Below are 18,827 nucleotides of genomic sequence, written 5' to 3' on the forward strand. Positions count from 1 at the left end.
TAATAAACACAGGTTACTGACTATGGAGGGGATAATGTATAATAAACACAGGTTACTGGCTATGGAGGGATAATGTATAATAAACACAGGTTACTGGCTATGGGAGGCTAATGTATAATAAACACAGGTTACTGGCTATGGGGCGGATAATGTATAATAAACACAGGTTACTGGCTATGGAGAGGATAATGTATAATAAAAAACGGTTACTGGCTATGGGGGGATAATGTATAATAAACACAGGTTACTGGTTGTGGGGGGATAATGTATAATAAACACAGGTTACTGGCTATGGGGGAGATAATGTATAATAAGCACTGGTTACTGGCTATTGGGGGATAATGTATAATAAACACAGGTTACTGGCTATGGGAGGATAAAGTATAATAAACACAGGTTACTGGCTATGGGGGATAATGTATAATAAACACAGGTTACTGGCTATGGGGGGATAATGTATAATAAACACAGGTTCCTGGCTATGGGGGATAATGTATAATAAACACAGGTTAATGGCTATGGAGGATAATGTATAGTAAACACAAACACACCAAAAAAAATAATACAAAAAAAAAATAATAATGCAGCTTCAGAATTAATTTAAATTGTATGCTGTCTAGGAGGTGGGAGGGTCTGGGAGGGAGGGTCTGCTGCTGATTGGCTGTAATGTGTCTGCTGACTGTGAGGTACAGGGTCAAAGTTTACTCAATGATGACGAATAGGGGCGGACCGAACATCGCATATGTTCGCCATCCGTGGCGAACGCGAACAAGCTATGTTCGCCGGGAACTATTCGCCGGCGAACCTTTCGGGACATCACTATCACCCAGTACATCCCCACCACAGCCACATTATATCCCTAATACATCCCTCACCATAGCCACACTATCACCAAGTACATCCCCACCACAGCCACACTATATGCCTAATACATCCCTCACCATAGCCACACTATCACCCAGTACATCCCCACCACAGCCACATTATATCCCTAATACATCTCTTACCATAGCCACACTATCACCCCAATACATCCCCCCACAGCCACATTATATCCCTAATACATCCCTCACCATAGCCACACTATCACCCCAATACATCCCCCCACAGCCACATTATATCCCTAATACATCTCTCACCATGGCCACACTATCACCCAGTTCATCCCCCCACAGCCACATTATATACCTAATACATCCCTCACCATAGCCACATTATATCCCTAATACATCCCTCACCATAGCCACACTATCACTCAGTACAGCCCCCACCACAGCCACATTATATCCCTAATACATCCCTCACCATAGCCACACTATAACCCAGTACATCCCCACCACAGCCCCATTATATCTCTAATAAATCCCTCACCATAGCCACATTATCACCCAGTACACACCCCCCCACAGCCACATTATATCCCTAATACATCCCTCACCATAGCCACATTATATCCCTAATACATCCCTCACCATAGCCACACTATCACCCAGTACATCCCCACCAAAGCCCCATTATATCTCTAATAAATCCCTCACCATAGCCACATTATCACCCAGTACACACACCCCGACAGCCACATTATATCACTAATACATCCCTCACCATAGCCACACTATCACCCACACGTCCCCACCACAGCCACATTATACCCCTAATACATCTCTTACCATAGCCACACTATCACCCCAGTACATCCCCACCACAGCCCCATTATATCCCTAATGCATCCCTCCCAATAGCCACATTATATCCCTAATACATCCCTCCCAAAAGCCACACTATCACCCCAATACATCCCCCCACAGCCACACTATCACCCCAGTACATCCCCCCACAGTCACACTATTATCCAGTACATCCCCCCCACAGCCACACTATCACCCCAGTACATCCCCCCACAGCCACACTATCACCCCAGTACAACCCCCCACAGTCACATTATTCTCCAGTACATCCCGCCCACAGCCACACTATCACCCCAGTACATCCCCCCACAGTCACACTATCCCCCCAGTACATCCCCCCCACAGCCACACTATCACCCCAGTACATCCCCCCCACAGCCACACTATCACCCCAGTACATCCCCCCACAGTCACATTATTCTCCAGTACATCCCCCCCACAGCCACACTATCACCCCAGTACATCCCCCCACAGTCACATTATTCTCCAGTACATCCCCCCCACAGCCACACTATCACCCCAGTACATCCCCCCCACAGCCACATTATTCTCCAGTACATCCCCCAAGAACATCCCTCCTGATAGCCACATTCTTCTATTTGTGTGGTTTGCAGGAGACAGAGACGGATTGTTACTGTAATTATCTATAGGCACTTCTATTCATTGGAAGAACTAATGAAGAGTGGGTGCTAGCGGATTATGGGGACCCATAGAGCAGGAGTAGCCACAAGGTAGATTTTGTGGGTTGGACATGTCCCATAATGCCTTTCAAGCTGGGGGTCAAACATTTGCCCATCTGTGTAGAGTTGCATCTGTGTGTAGTGAATGTGTCTTTGGAAATAAGAGGGGTTTCATATAGGTGTATATTTTTGTAGTGTTGCTGTATGGATGTAGGCGTGTATTCACTGTGGACACACAGATGCCCACTGACACACATACTCTCTCAACCACACACACACACACCCACACACACACACACACACGCACACACACACACACACACACACACACACACACACTCAGTGACACAGATAAATAAATGGAACATATAAAAACACATACTTATACCCACCTTCCTGTTTCCATAACATTTGGGAGAAGGAGGCTTGCTTCCCTGGAGCCAATGTTAAGTAAGTCAAATTAAGAGAACCTTGTTCAATGTACAATATTAAGGAGTTTGTTCTATTAACATCCAGACTGAATACAGTATAAAATACAAGCAAACCCTGCACTGTGCATCATGTGCAAAAACAATGTGTTTAATGAAGAACTTCCGGTTTCATTAGCAATCTTGATGCGCATGTGGATATCTGTATATTTAACAATGCAAAGTTACTGGAATATCTAAAAGAGACGGGTAGGACTTGCTATCTCTCTCTCTTACATCAGCAAGTTCCAAGGTTCTCTTTAGTTCTGAAGACTCATTCCTTAAAGCGGCACTCCCGCAAAATGACTATTTTATAAAGATAAAATCTTTATGAAGAACTCACATTGACTGTTTTAGAATTCCACTGAAATTCCAACCCAGTCAAGAGGTGTGCTGAGACAAAGAAGAGACTACTTTGTCTCTGTAAATTTCTACGCCTGACACTTCTAGACACAAGGCAGAGCTACTGCTGTTTAGAAATGTCGATCTCCAAGCCGTCACTGGTAGACATATTTACATATGGAGTATCTATGGAGTATCTCATGGGATCTCACAGGATCCTCCGTAGTCTTCAATGCTGTACTCTTGAGAACAGCAGTAATGTTGGCATGCGTCAGACAGAAGAGGACCGGCCGTAAGAAGATGGTGGTGCTCATGAGTAACAGTTTCAGGCAAGTAAATCTTACCTTTTCTTTCCCCACGCCGGCCACTGGACTACCAGAGGAGATGTCACTATCGCAAACTCCCCAGGTGGTGACAGTGCCGCTTTAAGATGTTGATATTAGCAGGAATTGTAAAAATTGGTAAAAAATAAATAAAAGTATCCTTATCTCAGACAACTAATTCATAGCTCTGACAAAAGGATATACTGATGAAAAAAAGAGGGTCAGCCTAACCATGCTCATCACCAAAGGCCAATGATCACTCTGTGCTCCGCTGTGACAAAGTATACTTATACATTTTATGTAAGAGATGTGGCTGGGGCGATGCAGCTAGATATTATAGAATTTATCAACACAATGGCAGCATTTCTAAAATACAGGGCTTTGGTGTTACAGTACCATTCTTTGTAGGTCTATTCTGGTTTAACCAAAAAGGGCATAAGGTCATTGTGATTTGTGAAATATATTTGTCTTCTACATTCAAGAATTGCAGAGAAAAAGTGACTGTTCCTATAGGAGAGATATAAAGCAGCTCTAGTGAAGCTGATTTGGACTGTCTAATATCCACAACCTTGATTGGCATTCTCAGCCACTTCAGTTTTATAGACTGTTTGATTATGTTTTTTATGCATTTTTTACATAATGCAGCAAAAAATTGTAATTTAAAAATCAGGGGTAACCAACAGCGTGTAGGCACTAGAAGCTTAGCTAACTTAGAGATTTTTTTTAAGTTTGAGTATGGTGGCCTTGAATTTTAAATTCACTTAGAATTCACTTAGAATTCTTTCTTTAGTGAGCAACTTTGATAGCTGACTCCAATAATTGTTTTAGGCATTGTGGCCGAAAATTAGAAAATCCCTTGGAATTCACTCTTTAGTTCACATTTTAGGGATTAAAGGGTTATTCTAACTACCGTGGTCACTTCTGCCTTTTGAAGTGGTCATGGTGGCAGGAGCCTGTTTAGCAGTTTTTCTGCTTCAAACAATCCACGTGCAAAGTTATTTTTAATGATGTTCTTTTACCGGCTGCCAGTGTCAAATCTGTGAACATTTTACATCCGTGTAAAAATCTTTCCCTTGCAGCCAGAGCTTAGAAGGGGAAGATCCCACCGTGTAGGCAGTCCCTCCTGCCTCCCTTTATTACTTAAATAGGGTATGTTTGTTTGTTTAATTGTAATTAAAATAGCTCTCCGCACACACCCCATCACCTTCTCCCCTCGCCGGCACAGAGCGCACGCATGCGCTTTAAACCTGCTAAATGGTCCCATCGTGGCGTTTTCAATAAGAAGCCCGTGATTAGACTGTGGGAGTCCCGGGATGAGCGGACATGGAAAAGCTTATCCCGGTACCGGATTAAGGCAAGCAAAACTTTTCACAGGTTTAATGGGGGTGGGGACACCTAATAGTAATGCTCTAATATGGCATTGTTAATGAAAGAACTTTGTTTTTTGTAAAGATTTGGAGTAACCCTTTTATCCTGTAAGTCATTCTGTAAGTCATTCACAGTCTGTCCTAAAAGTAAAACCTTGATAATTGAGGATGCTTCATCAGTCACCTGTCCAATGACCAACATTAGAGTTTCATAATCAGAAAGCCAAATATAGTCTAAATAATATTTACCAACCAGACACAAAGTTAAAATAACACAGTCCATTTTTTGTAACACTTTTTTTTTATTATTGAAGTCTATAAAATTGCTGTACTGATTATTTTTAAGATCACAAAATACACAACATTTATTTTAATATATGACACAATATTATATACATCATAAAACCACATTACTGGAAAAAAAAAAAAGAAAGAAAAAAAAAATACGCTGCACCAGTTCATGAAAATAAAATAAAAATACAAGTGCTTCTCTTAATATTAAAAATGACGGCGATATAAACATATTATTTGAACAAAGTTTACAAATAGAGGGCAATTCATAGTTTACTAAATAACAAAATATTTAACAGCAAAGAAAAAAAAAACTTTATACTAAATATCTATTTGAAATATAACAAAAATAGCACTTCTAATAGTTTATAAAGTCAGACGAAAAAAAATAACAAAATTAATTTCAGCCACTGTGTATAAAATATAGTGAATTAGTCCATACTGGGACTGTGATCGAAGTTCTGACATTCAAAAGTGCATATTCTGCAAATCCACTGCAGGATATATTTATTTTATTTTTTTTCTTATTTCTATTTGTTGTCAAGGGTTAACACATGCATTGCCCCTCCGATGGCACTGAAAGCCTTAAGGAATGGTAATTGAAGAAGCATCATGATTGTAATAGACACTTAAACACTGTGCTTTAGACAGCTCCCCCCAATATGTAACTCTTCACAGAAGCAAGTATACCACTGCTCAGTGTGATACGGGATTGAACTGTACGAAGGATGTAAAGGAATGCTAATTTGTAACCACCTTTCCTACAATAAACACGTGACACATCATTACAGTCAGAGGATGGGTGTTTAAATATGCAGACGTTGACCAGCTGGCTGGGTAACAAGACGGTGACTTCAAATTTGGGAGACTGATGAAGATGCATCCCATAGGGCAGTATATAACTATAGTAATTAGAGCCAAAATAATGCATAAAGATGTGATGGCTGATCTTAGCTTAGCATCATGGGCAATATCTTTCACCGAATCGGAGAATTTCTTCCCAATACAATTGCTTTATGATCAGACATGGGCATTAAACGCAAAGTCTTAGCCAGAATTGTATGCAAATGTCTTCATAAATCATGTATAAAATATAATGTATGTATAATGTCAAAGTCAAATGTTTGTTTTAGATTATAGCAGGTTTGGTCAGAAATCTAAGCCGAATTAAGTACGGGAGAAACTGCTTATAATATGTTTGCATAGGCTCTGAGGTTGTTTTCACTTGTAAACATGATTTTGCATAATTCTCCCTTGCCTCAGTGTAGATTGTGCACACCAGTCGGGTAAGTAATTGCATTATATAAATAGTTATAAAATATACACAGGACGCAGCCTACAACTTGTATCCAAGGGCCATACACTTTACTGATATCTATACACACTTGTATGTGTGTCTATAAATATACACATTTAAATATTTATGTTTGACCCTGTCTGGGCACAGTATATACCATTTATTGTCCTTAAACCCCTTTCTAAAGAAAAACACCAACATTTTGCATGGTATACCCCCACCCACCCCTTGCTTTGCCATCCAACTCATAAATAAATTGTAAAGTTGATATAGCTATTTACCATTTTTAAGTCTAGCGGGGAATCACTATGTAGTTGTTTTGTAGCTGAGAAAATAATTAAATCTCTCACCTCTTATTTAAGCTTTTTTCCCTCTATTGTGTAAATAAATAGAATATAAATAATGTAATGGATACACAAACCTCACATTCCAGTGACTACTTGCTTTATCAAATACTGTTTTAGCTTACATATTGTTGTGTATGGTTAGCTAAAAAAATATACACAAGTTAGGGCATCTGAGCCAATTCCAACCATAAGTGACAAGAGAATTATTTTAAGTGAATCATTGTCATAATGAATTTAAGAAAGGAATGCAACAGGTAATTTGACAATATATATGGTAAATTGTATAGGGGCAACTAGTGCGATTCTGGATTATATAAACCAATTCAATGTAGCCTATCAGGTCTGGATGCATTAAAGTCAATAGTAAGAATTGTTTGGCAGTTTGTAAACGCAAAAAGAAACAGTACAAAGTGGACTAATACAATATACTGACAGTTACGTGTTAATCTATGGTACAGTCTTACCTCTTGTACACATCCTTTAAGGAGTTTGGGTGTACCAAGGAGCTTGGTTACCCCAAGCACTAAGAAAACTTGCGTGACTTGAAGTTGTTATGGTGCTAGAATCATCATCAGTCATTGGCTGAATGAATGGCAACAACTGCAGCTTCTGGCTTCTGCAGCATTGTAGGAGGTGGAAGAGAGTCACCGGACCACGAGGGAGCCTCAAAGTCTGGCAAGGTCAGAGCTAACGGGGCAATCCACTTATTAATAGTTAGCATCATTACTGTGGAACTGAGCCAGGGTTCTTCTGGCATCATAACCATTATTGTGCCGCAGTGGTTGTGATAACTGGAGTAACCTTTTCAATTCCTTGTGGTACTTAGAAGCCTTACTATGAGTGTCAGGAGAACTCCACGTAAGTGTAATGTTTGCCAAGACGAACTTGCCTACCTTAGTCATTGGGTAAGGGATTAACTAGGCACTTTCAACAAGATGAACTAAATTCCAGCTTAATCTAGCTTCCGTGCAACAACGTTATCTGCACAAAAGTATAACTGAAGACTGAGCTTAAAATTGTGGTTAGGACAGGGAATCCTAACTGCTGCTTAGTCAACGACAAAATATGACAAACTAAATAACTGTAGGTTGCGCCTATGACATTTTCTAAAAGGGTCTGGTGTCAAGCCATTGTTGTTGCAATGCTCGAATGAATCTATACTGTCTGGTCTCAATATCACATGATGTTGATGTTCAGACCAATGTGTAAAAAGAAGAGGATTTACAAACGAGCATAAACAAATGCAATGAAATGGTCTTTCCCTTACATAAGAACAGATGACACCATGTGATATCTGTGATGGAGCAGTATATGAATACACAGACCAAAAAAAAAAATCGTACTGGTGGCTCTATACTGCCTTGTAATGTTTCAGCATAGAAGGAGTAAATAAAAAGTGTTGTAACCATGCCATAAAGATTATCAGCTGTATCAAGTTTTTACTCACTAAGATCCATTACAGAGCAGCTCACAAGATTTAAGGCACTTGGTTACTCACAATGTTACGCAGATGAGCAAACCAAAACTTTGTTAATGGAAAGCGTCTACTGACATCCCTTACTTGTCACAATGCACACTTCCTCGCCCATGGATCTTCCAATCAAAGCAATTAGAAAACAGTGTAAATAGAAAACTGTTGTACAGTGTGGAGCATGGAGATACCAAGAGCAAACTTGGGGTCTTGGACCCACCTTGCTTGTATTTTAAGTAGGTAAGGAAACCCTTAAGTGGTGTCCACCTTTAGCTTCATCTGGGATAAAAATTTAATTATTCTTCACCTCCAGTGATTTTGCTGGGCCTTTTTTTTCCCTCGATCAACCTGTGTGATCTGTAGCATATATAATGTTTTTTGAACTATAGAAGGTTAGCATTGTGTGAAACCAAGCTTACCTCGGATGGTATATGCTATGATCATATCTTACCAAACTTCTGCACCTAAAAATACGCTCAACATATTGACCCGTTATTATTAGCTTCCGTCAAAATGCTTCATTTTTTTTTTCTTTTGTAAATATATATTTATATTTTTAGACAGTAAAATAAGGCAGATCTAGAAACAACAGAACAAAAACCCTGTTATCCCTGATGTATGTAACACTGTGAAACAACTTTTGGAGTAAATAAGAAAGAGCATCAGTGGGGAAGGTCTTGTAAACTGCTGGAGAGACCAGAATGATCCACAACCAGCTCTAAAAAAAATCCATGTCTTAAGTCCTTCCCCAACAAAAGTTCTGATATGTCCTTTCTGCAGCAGGATTCATAAATACGGGACCTGGATCCATTTTCACTTAGTGTAAATATGCAATCATTTTAATTTAAGCATTCCACAGAGATAATATGTTCATGGTTTGGTGGCTCGGTATATTTAAGTTAGTACTGTAGATATATTTATCTTTGCTATAGATTGGCTTTGTTTTTAACTGTGTGCTTATTTCCCACATTGTTTTCTCTTAGGTGGAAATGTTTAAGATTTAAGAAGAGCAAGATGAGTTGACGGTTACACTGTTGCACCCAGCATTGCTTCTGTCTCTGTCAAGATCTCATTTTGGTTGGAATCTAGTCCAAAGAACCGGACCTTCAGTTCATCAGCTGGATGGACCACAGGGACTGGCATGATTTTTGGGAAAGTCCTGGTGGCCAGTTCAAACCGGCTCATACTGGCCAGTTCAATTGCCAAGGTCTTCAAAAACAGCTTTGCCAGCTGTTTCCCCAAACAGTTCCGTACACCACCCCCGAATGGCAAATAATGGAACCTGCCATCTTTATCTTCTGTGCGTTCTCGGCCAAAGCGATCTGGATCAAAGACATCAATATCCTTGAAGACTGGAGCTGTGTCATGAGTGTCCCGGATGCTGTACAAAACACTCCATCCTTTCGGGATCTGAAAACCCTATAAAATTGAGATAAAGATTTTCATTAAGAGAGCTACAACAAAAGCTCAAAACACATGGCAAACAATTGGTGGTTACTCATTGTACTGTGAATTGCAGTAAATAAGGAAGAAATTTGAAAAAATAGGCACCAATAAAGATATTAATTGAACGTTTCTCCTATGTAAATTCATTGTTCTTATTCTTGGAATGTCTTTGTATGGCATTTGGATCAAACTAATTTGTAAAGAATGGCACATGCATCTCAGATGGATCTAAAACATTCCTTATGAGACCAAAAACAGAAGTCAGTCTTTGTATCTACTGTTTTTTAGTGAGATTTCTAACAAAGACAAAAATATATTATGTAAATATTTATATATATATTCTAATGCAAAGTTCTAGTAGAGCAATAAGGACAATTGCTTTAGTTACAATAGTGACTACTCCACTTTTAGAACTTTCTCCAGAATAGTGCAAGTCCAAGAAAGATCTTCAAGATTTCTGACCGTAGACAGCAATCTTTGGCCATTAATTCACAAAGAGAAGAGCCAAGGCCAGCAGTTAGTTGTATGGATCACTCTTTGGAGGATTGCTGTATTACTCTGCATTATTTTTATACTCACATCAAGCTCAAAGGTTTGCAGAACTGTCCTGTAGCCCCCTGAGATAGGACTGAAGAGGCGCAGGAGCTCCTTAATCACACAGTCCAAATAATGAAGACTGGTTATTGTGTCCACCCGCAGGGCACCTTCGCACACACAGCCATTATGCAGGATGCCGTTTCCTCGCAGCTCTTCTCGCAGTTTCTCAAGGACGTGCGGATGCTTCAGGAGCTGCATGATGAGAGAAGTACTGGCACTTGCTGTTGTGGCATAGGCTGCAAATATTAGTTCCAGGGTCCCATCCTAAGGAGGACATAGAGATGAAGATATAGATCAAATTTCAATACTAACAAAACCTTTGTATCAAGATTTTAAAATTGTCCCCAACACACAAAAATAAGCATTTGGAATCCCAAAAATGAAGATTAAAGACAAATACATCATTTTTTTTAAATAAGGAGTATGACCTGGGATGTATTCTTTGACCTATGATATAGCTGTTGAGTTAGAAATCCTTGAGGGGACACTGTGTGCACCATAATCACTTATGGTCTTCCCATTGCATATATTGCATGGGTTAGGGTGCAAAAGTTCCAATTTATTTTCCTTCCATGCACACTGTAGTGTAGCAGTGATATCCTAATCCACCTGAATTATTTACAGGTACACAACTTTACAAGATCTTAATCTCCATGTGTACAATGGACATACTCTCTTATGAATTTTCATGATGGCACTTGTAGAGTAGTTGCAGCCACTAGCAACTTCTTTCATGAAAACAAAAACTGAATACTTGTAGTCAGCAATGAAAGAATCAACACACCCGGAGGCTACCATTAATTTGAGAGTGATCTCATTCATGTTTTTCATGAACAAAGAGAACATGACAGCAGAACAGCGTATCCTAAATATCCTCGAACTACATAGCCTATAAACCCCATGCATGTATTCTTAGAATCTAGATGAAAACTGACTTCTGTTGCAATAAACCTCAACCTTACAATCCACAATGCCTTTAAAGCACATTACAACTGCAAGCCAAGAACGGTACCCTTTATTTATTCAGTGGGGAAATTTCTGACTGATATTTTATTGTAAACATTTAGCGCAGGCTTTGACTGATTAGGAGTATCGGATGTGCAGCGTGTGTTTCACGTAAATAAATAATCCCTCTTCCTACTATAAAAAGAGCCATCTGCTGTACAGGCATGCCGTAATAGCTTCATTTCAACAGACAGTCTGGGTACTTGGCATAAGCTATCGGTTAACATGTAAGCTGGGCCAATGCCAAACTGCCTGGGCATGAACACTCAATATGTCAATGATGCCATTTACCACCATATGATGTAAGTGGATCTGGGTCCAATACTGTAAACAAACAATCCTTGTGGCCACGCATGGGTAACTGGTGACTTAGCCATTGTTCTGTACAAGAACAAGCATGATCTCTTGGTCCTGCTAACGTGTGGGCCTCACAGGGAGGTGAGACACAGGGAAGCTTGTAAGGATTACGTTAATAATCCTGGGCTTAAAATAACTTTCACTGAGTGCGTTTGATGATTTGGCCGGCATGCTGGGTATTAGCTGCACTTTACTGACTTCATTCATTCATTCATTTAATGGCTTTAAAACCCGCAGCCAATAGATGGGACTTGATTCATGCAACACAATCCTACGGATATCCACCCACTTAATGTGTTTAACCCTTTATGCACCTGGGGGATTCAGTAACTCCAGCTATTGAAGGGTTAATGCAGTGCTTCATCTCAGTAATAACAATCAAAGGGACACTCCAGGAGGCAGTGACCTCCAATTTGCAATATACATAGAAATAATGTAATAATATATGGACAAAAAAATATTCCCCTTCGTAGTGGCAGAAGCAGCGGCCAGACACTTCCCAGACCCATGAGAGGCTCTACCAATCAGGAGCTTCTCATTCTAACCTATGAGGTAATTTCATATCCTTTAAACCCCTGTTCAACAGGGACTTTTTGGAATAAGGTGTTCTCAGCTCCCACTCGACGATGACTTGAGCCACCTAATTAACAGCAGAACCGTGGCCGTCATCAGTTAATGCTCTGCGTGGCTTACAGTTTTGTGCACTCAGCCACAACTCGGAATATGGTAAATAATGCGGTATGTATGGTGGGTTACACCACACTCACAGGTTTGTGCGAAGCAGTTCACCGCTCCCATCCTCGATATTTGAGGGCTGTAAATAACTTGATGGTGATTTTATCCTGTGTGTGAGTTTTAGTTGTTGCCAATTACTACATCTACACTGTGGAAATATTTGTATTTCTGTATTTCGATTATTACAGCATTTCAGAAGAGATTTGACAAATTATTCCAGACAGAAGTATTCAATGTGTTTATATGAGCACTTGGTGTTCTGGATCCTATTACACGGGTCTTTGGAAACACTACCAAGCCATATGGTGATGGAAATATTACTTTATGAAGTCAAACTGTGCAAGAAGACTAGTACAAGAGAAGTTTCCACACCATAACATCACCATTGGTTGTTATGGAGCTTAGAAAGAAAAAACAATTAATATGTAGTGCCCTATGCACCCAACGGTCATAAAATTTACTTTTTTGATACAAAAAGCATACAAAGTCCTCTAAATCCAAAACAAACACAAATTCACGTCTATAATTCTTATCACAAATCTAGTCACACGTCCTCAACTTTCTGCGTATAGTACCAACATTGGCCATAATAAAGGGATAGTCCATAGTGAAGACAATCCCTGATCTGGTGTACTTTCACAGTGTCATAATGGTCTAATAATGGCTCGCATCCAGCCACACCTGTTCTGGTTCTTATTTATTATACATCCAGAGTTATTACATATAGTATATACAAGAAAACAACATTTCCATTGTGTACTTTTATGCACAATGATTGACATCTTGAGATAAGTGATCTTGACCTTTAAGGAATATTATAATCTAAAACAGGAGTAGGCAACCTTTGGTACTCCAGATGTTGTGACTACATTTCCCTTGATGCTTTGCCAGCATCGTGAATGTAAGTGCAGAGTGCCGAAGGTTGCCTATTCCTGTTTTAAATAATACTGCTCCTTATAACTCTGGGAGTAGCTGTGCTTGAAAAATTCAGAACATCTGTCTGGAGAACTCTTGAAACATTGAGCTAAAGTATCCAGACTCCCTGATGGCTTTAGAGATGTCACTCCAGCCCCGGAGTCAGAAGGAAGTATCTCCACTGCTGATTGTATTATAAGTTCTGAAGTAAAACGGCTTCCCTTTTTATTTTCCATTCACTTATAGAAACAGCTTATTTGCTTGTTTCTATCCTTAAAAATGTTAGAAAAAATGAATATTCTTCCAAGTTCTTGACCTCTTCCCTAAAATCCCCATGTATTTTTAAAGACTAACCAGAATATGGAAGGGACACTTTTATTTTATGTATTTATTTATATGAGAGATTTTTTTCTTGGTAATTTTAAAGGTCTTTCACAGCTCACATATTACAACTCAACTGATGTATGGGTTTTACTGAATAGTTAGTAGTACCTTGAGTTCTTGCATGGTGAGCTCCTTGCCATGTTCCTTCCCACTTTCAATTAGGACATCCAAAGCGTCGGCATAGTCTTTGCCCTGGGTATTCTGGAGTTTTTCCTGTATGGCTTTCTCCAAGCTCCTTAAAAGAGTCTCCCGTGCTCGAATGCCCTGTTTCATCAAAAGAGAAAAAGAGACAAGCTTGTGAAGCTCCATAATGTTTAAACGTTCAGATTATCTTCTACATGGGCTTCCCCTCCTGATCAACATTATCATGTTTGAACTGAATTCCAATTCTAAATATCTAGATTATGGCTGAGGTCAACGTGATACCAACCTACACTCAAATTACACATAATGAAGCAGAGAAAATGGGGGAGGGCTCAAAGCGCTAGAAAATAGCTAACATTTAGATATCACTACTGATTCTCACCAGTATGGCAAACCTATAAGATAAAATTATCAAATATAAAAAAAATAAACGATTTGTGTATGTATATACAAACAGTCACTATATTGTCAAACTGGAAAAGTAACTTAATGAATGAAGAAACAAAAACAGATCTGTTTAATTACTGCATTAACGTTTAGAAAGTCTTAAGAAATTTAAGAATGTATAGGGAGTTGAAAAATCTCTGGTTTATGATGTCGGGAAACCATGTAATATTTTTATTAACAAAGCGTGAGAAAACACTGTAATATTAACAGGCAAATAATCTTTTTATCCTAATTTATTCCTTAGGAGACAGTCTGGGACTATATACAAGTCCTGCTTGACTTGTGTCTATTGGCATCTGAGAGAAGAATAGCGGACTCTCTCAGTAATTTATTTACGAGGCATCAGAAATTAAGTAAAATAAATTTGAGAGCTTACATGGCCTTAAGGACGCATTATAATAACCAGTATTACGAAGGTGAGGATAAAACCAAACAGAAGGCTTTTAAGTTTCATGATTTAAATGGTATTTGCCGTAATCCTAAATTAAAAATAAATTGGTTCCACCCATGAGTCATCAGTCAGGAATGTCACCGAAAAATTAATCAAATCTACCTCTCTCGTAAAGCATTATATTTCCTCTTCCAGTTCACGTGCTACGCAGAAAAAACAGGATTTCTACATATTTAAAGGATCAGATTTTAAGTAGCTCTTGCCTATGATAGTGAAATGCCACCGTCAAGCCTTGGAAGATATTGTCTATTCCAGGACAAGATATATTTTAAGTAGATGGAGAAAAATGGAAGTTATGGCTCTAAAAATAAACCCCTAACAAAGATTCATTCACGCCTGAATAAACAAAATAGAGCACTAACTGCATAAACAGGAAAACAGTCATTTTAAAATTGACCCATTTTCCATAACTCAATAAAAGACAATGTACTGATCTTTTAAACTCGGTAAATTAAAAGGACAGGAAACGTAAACTTGCGAAGAGTAACAGGTTTGCTACGGGTAGGTTACTCGTTACAGGTAGGTGCCTTTTAAGTCACTACTTGACCAACAAAATGATAAACATGCACCCTAGTTATAAATGGCCAGCATGTATTTTACATTAGACAGCATTTTCCAGTCTTACATGAATTAAGAATTAAAAGCAAAAGTATTAACCTATGTTTTTTAGTGCACTGTCTGAGCGTAAATCTGTCAAAAAAAAAAAAAATTAAAAATGAAACTTGCTAATGAAATACTTCCCTCGTCTGTTAAGAAACTGAGACGTAATTCTAAACATTCCTTCAAGCTTCAGAATATATCACAATGTGATTTACTCTAGGAGAAACCTCTGCATTGGGTATAGTTATCTTTAAATGTAACAAATAAAGTGTTGGATAGAACAGATGTGCTTTTTTGTCAACTTACAAAATGTGAAATGCTTAGAGGTCTATACATTTCCAGAAATAGCTCCAGTAAAAAGCACTAAATGGATATTTTTGCATCTCATGGAAACTTAAAGTAACACAGACTACATCTGCAAATTATTACATAGTCGGGCATTCAATCTGTAAAACAAAGCCTGTCAGACGAAATTATGATGTCAGGAATATATTTGGTAGAATAGGTGAAGGGAACCATAGTAATTTGCCTCAAATCATAGGAAAATAGTTTCTTGGTCTAATCAAGTCTCCTGAGAGATGGAAGTCGAGGTAAAAGGGTTCCTTTTCTACATGTGCCAAAAGGTGAATCCACTGTTCTGTCTCCTGCAGTCATCGAACGTTCCAACAAATTACAGTTACTTGAGAGAAATATGATGTTACATCATTCTAAACATTAGAGGAACTGAAGGTAGCACAAATCTGCGCACACCAAGAGAATTTAACTCCTTGAGTGTCTAGCTCCAGATAGTGCTCCATTTTTGGGTCACTTGTTTCTGCTGGCATGGCGTTCTGGCCAACCCTCACCTCAGTCACCCGGTTCCAAATATGACAATAACAGTGATGTTATTAGGGATTATTTACATGGGTGCATCGATAGCCACAGCTTGTGTATTAACATATTTGTGAATTAAAGCATTGTTTGATGTCAATACTGAAAATGTCCTTAAAGGGTGTATTCACTAAATCAAGAGGCAAACCCAAGTCAAGATATTTCTCAATTGCCGGATTGTCTTTGATTTTTAAAAAAATACTAGTTAAAATAATAGCTGAATAAATGTTACATTTTAAAGACAGTCTGAATTTTTTTTTTTTAAAGTGATAATTGAAATTTACGGACTTACCCTTCTGTATCCACTGAAGGGCAGGTCTACCGGTAAGGAGAAAACATTCTCCACAAACTTCTGAAACACTTGGAAGAGATGATTGAGCTCCTCATCAGACAGTCGAAATCCTAGGAGAACACGGAGGGCCATGCGGAACGTCAACTTCTGGGCCTCAAAGTAAACATTGATGGGCTCGGGATTACTGCTCCAAACTCTCAAAGTGTCCTGAATCACTAACTGTATTTTTGGAAGATAGGTTTCCAAAGCCTCTTGGCTGAAGATTTTTGAAAACACCTGTTTGGAGAACACAAGCAATTGAGATATTAAGAGCATTGTAAAAACAAACCCATTTTTTACATTCAGCATTTAAATCACAGTATGGCAGATTCCTAAAGCCTGACTGCAAACACAATTGTAAATCCTTCAGGCTGTGCGTGATGTTACGGAGAAACTATGATACCAACGTACAACATAACAAAAACACAGCTCGAAGTTACCCCGTTCCCCAAAAATGGTCAACTTCTTGCTGCATGAAGAACTGGCTAAAGAAATCTAAAATAAAAGAGGAAATGCATTGGTCTATACAAGAATTTTTCTTTAAAAAAAACCCCAGCAAATAACAAAATCAAATGTTTTAATTAATGTGAGAATTTCCCAGCAGTCAGCATAAGTCAGAAAATCTAAGATTTTCCTGGCTGAAAACCCAATTTAACAATGCTTCTGTTTCACTGGGTCTTGTTTATAAAGATAACAGTTCGTTTAACCCTCTAAAATATTCTTCAAAAAACCTCAACTGCCAAACTAAATTTTGTCCAGAGCAGCTTAGTTTAAATATAAAATCTGCTCAATAAACCCCACAAAGTCTTAGAAAAAGGGCTGCCTTTACCTCTTCCTCTAACAAAAACTCCCATCACTCTCAGGCATCTGTAAGTTTATCCCCGCAAATGAACACTTCGCTTAACTTTTTATATTCCTCATTCGTTTTTATTGCGTAAACATTTTCAGGAAGCAGAAATAAAACCATCTTGCAATATTATTATTTTTTTCTTTGGATGTGCATTTATAAAACTGGATACATTTTGCATTGAAAAGTATTGGATGCTAAGATGTACAAAAATATAAGCACTGCTCCCTCTAGTGACCATTTTACGAACAACTATCCATGAATATCCACAGATCAGCTTTAAAAATAAAATCTTTACTTTATGTTATCCATATCAGCTAGAGCTTGTTACGTTTAAAATACAATTATGGCAAGTCTGGTTTATTAAAAAATAGACAGTTAGGTTCAAGTATCAAGTGTCAAGTTTAATAAACTCCCCCTTGATTTAGGATTAAAATGATACAAAAACTATGACCTACTCTATCTACCACTGGAGACAGATTTGGGACTATTGGTGCCCCGTTGCAACAGAACAGTTATTGGCATATTACCCATATTCCCCCTAGGGATGATAAACACAGCATTGGTAATTTGTATAAAATGTTTGTTAATTATCCAGCTTATCTCTTAAAACCCCCACAATGTAGGGCCTGAAGGTACACACCCAGGTCTTCAAAAATAGAAAACATAAAACTATTTTCATTAATACTATAGTTTTCTAGGCATACCACCACGTGTGATTGATCAAGATTTTGCAATTCTGCCTGGATCAATTCTGGATGCTACACAAGAGCTAATCATTGAAAGGCCACTAGCACACAACTATAAGTATATTATTTTATTTTATTTATTTTTTAAATCGATGTTTTATCGATCAGCAGTTTTGCTCTTTCCATTGTAGATGTCTTCCTGTGTTGGTTGCCGGTGGAGTTACAGCGTCACACGTTTTGTTACCTGTTACTAATGAGCAGTGCACATGTTGTGCCTCTAAGGCACAGGATTAATGAACGATCCATGTTCTTGCTGTAACTAGGCCGTTTCCTCCTTGGCCCCGGCGTTCATCAGATTCTGTCACCTTACTTTTATTGTCTGTACATACAGGCCCTTCAGGGCAGGCTGGGGCAGGTTCCGTTATATGTTTTACAGCAAGAAAATAGAGTGAGAGACTTCATAATTATGCTAGCCAAAATCAGACAATTTCTGCGTCTGATGTCTACTGACAACAGGATAATGCCCAGATCATGTCCTGGATGAAGGAGCTCTGGTTGTCATACCCCTGACATATCAATAGCCATTGAGTTATCACTTCCTCAGTCTAAAGTCCTGGACACCCATGGGACATTCTATATAGATCCAGCATTTCTTAGGCTGGTTTGATTATCATATAAACCCTTCCATAAGAGAGAAGTCTAGGGTATAATCTGACACTTGGCCAATCAAGGACCA

The 18,827-nt window shown here is 38.7% G+C and overlaps 1 protein-coding gene across 2 annotated transcripts in view; it reads right to left on the reverse strand.

The window, feature by feature from the left end:
• Nucleotides 1-7,317: 7,317 nt before the first annotated feature.
• The window catches only part of LOC134614125 (cytochrome P450 26B1), a 58,936-nt gene continuing 47,426 nt past the window's right edge, over nt 7,318-18,827 (reverse strand). For both annotated transcript variants that reach the window (XM_063457578.1, XM_063457577.1), the window contains 4 exons: nt 16,517-16,792; nt 13,821-13,976; nt 10,299-10,580; nt 7,318-9,692 (listed from right to left, as the gene is read on the reverse strand). In XM_063457578.1, the coding sequence (XP_063313648.1) occupies nt 9,300-9,692; nt 10,299-10,580; nt 13,821-13,976; nt 16,517-16,792 (1,107 nt within the window). In that variant the 3' untranslated portion in view covers nt 7,318-9,299. The remainder of the gene's footprint in view (nt 9,693-10,298; nt 10,581-13,820; nt 13,977-16,516; nt 16,793-18,827) is intronic.

The sequence above is a fragment of the Pelobates fuscus genome, chromosome 6 (genome assembly GCF_036172605.1).
Source record: "Pelobates fuscus isolate aPelFus1 chromosome 6, aPelFus1.pri, whole genome shotgun sequence".
NCBI classification, from domain to species: Eukaryota; Metazoa; Chordata; class Amphibia; order Anura; family Pelobatidae; genus Pelobates; species Pelobates fuscus.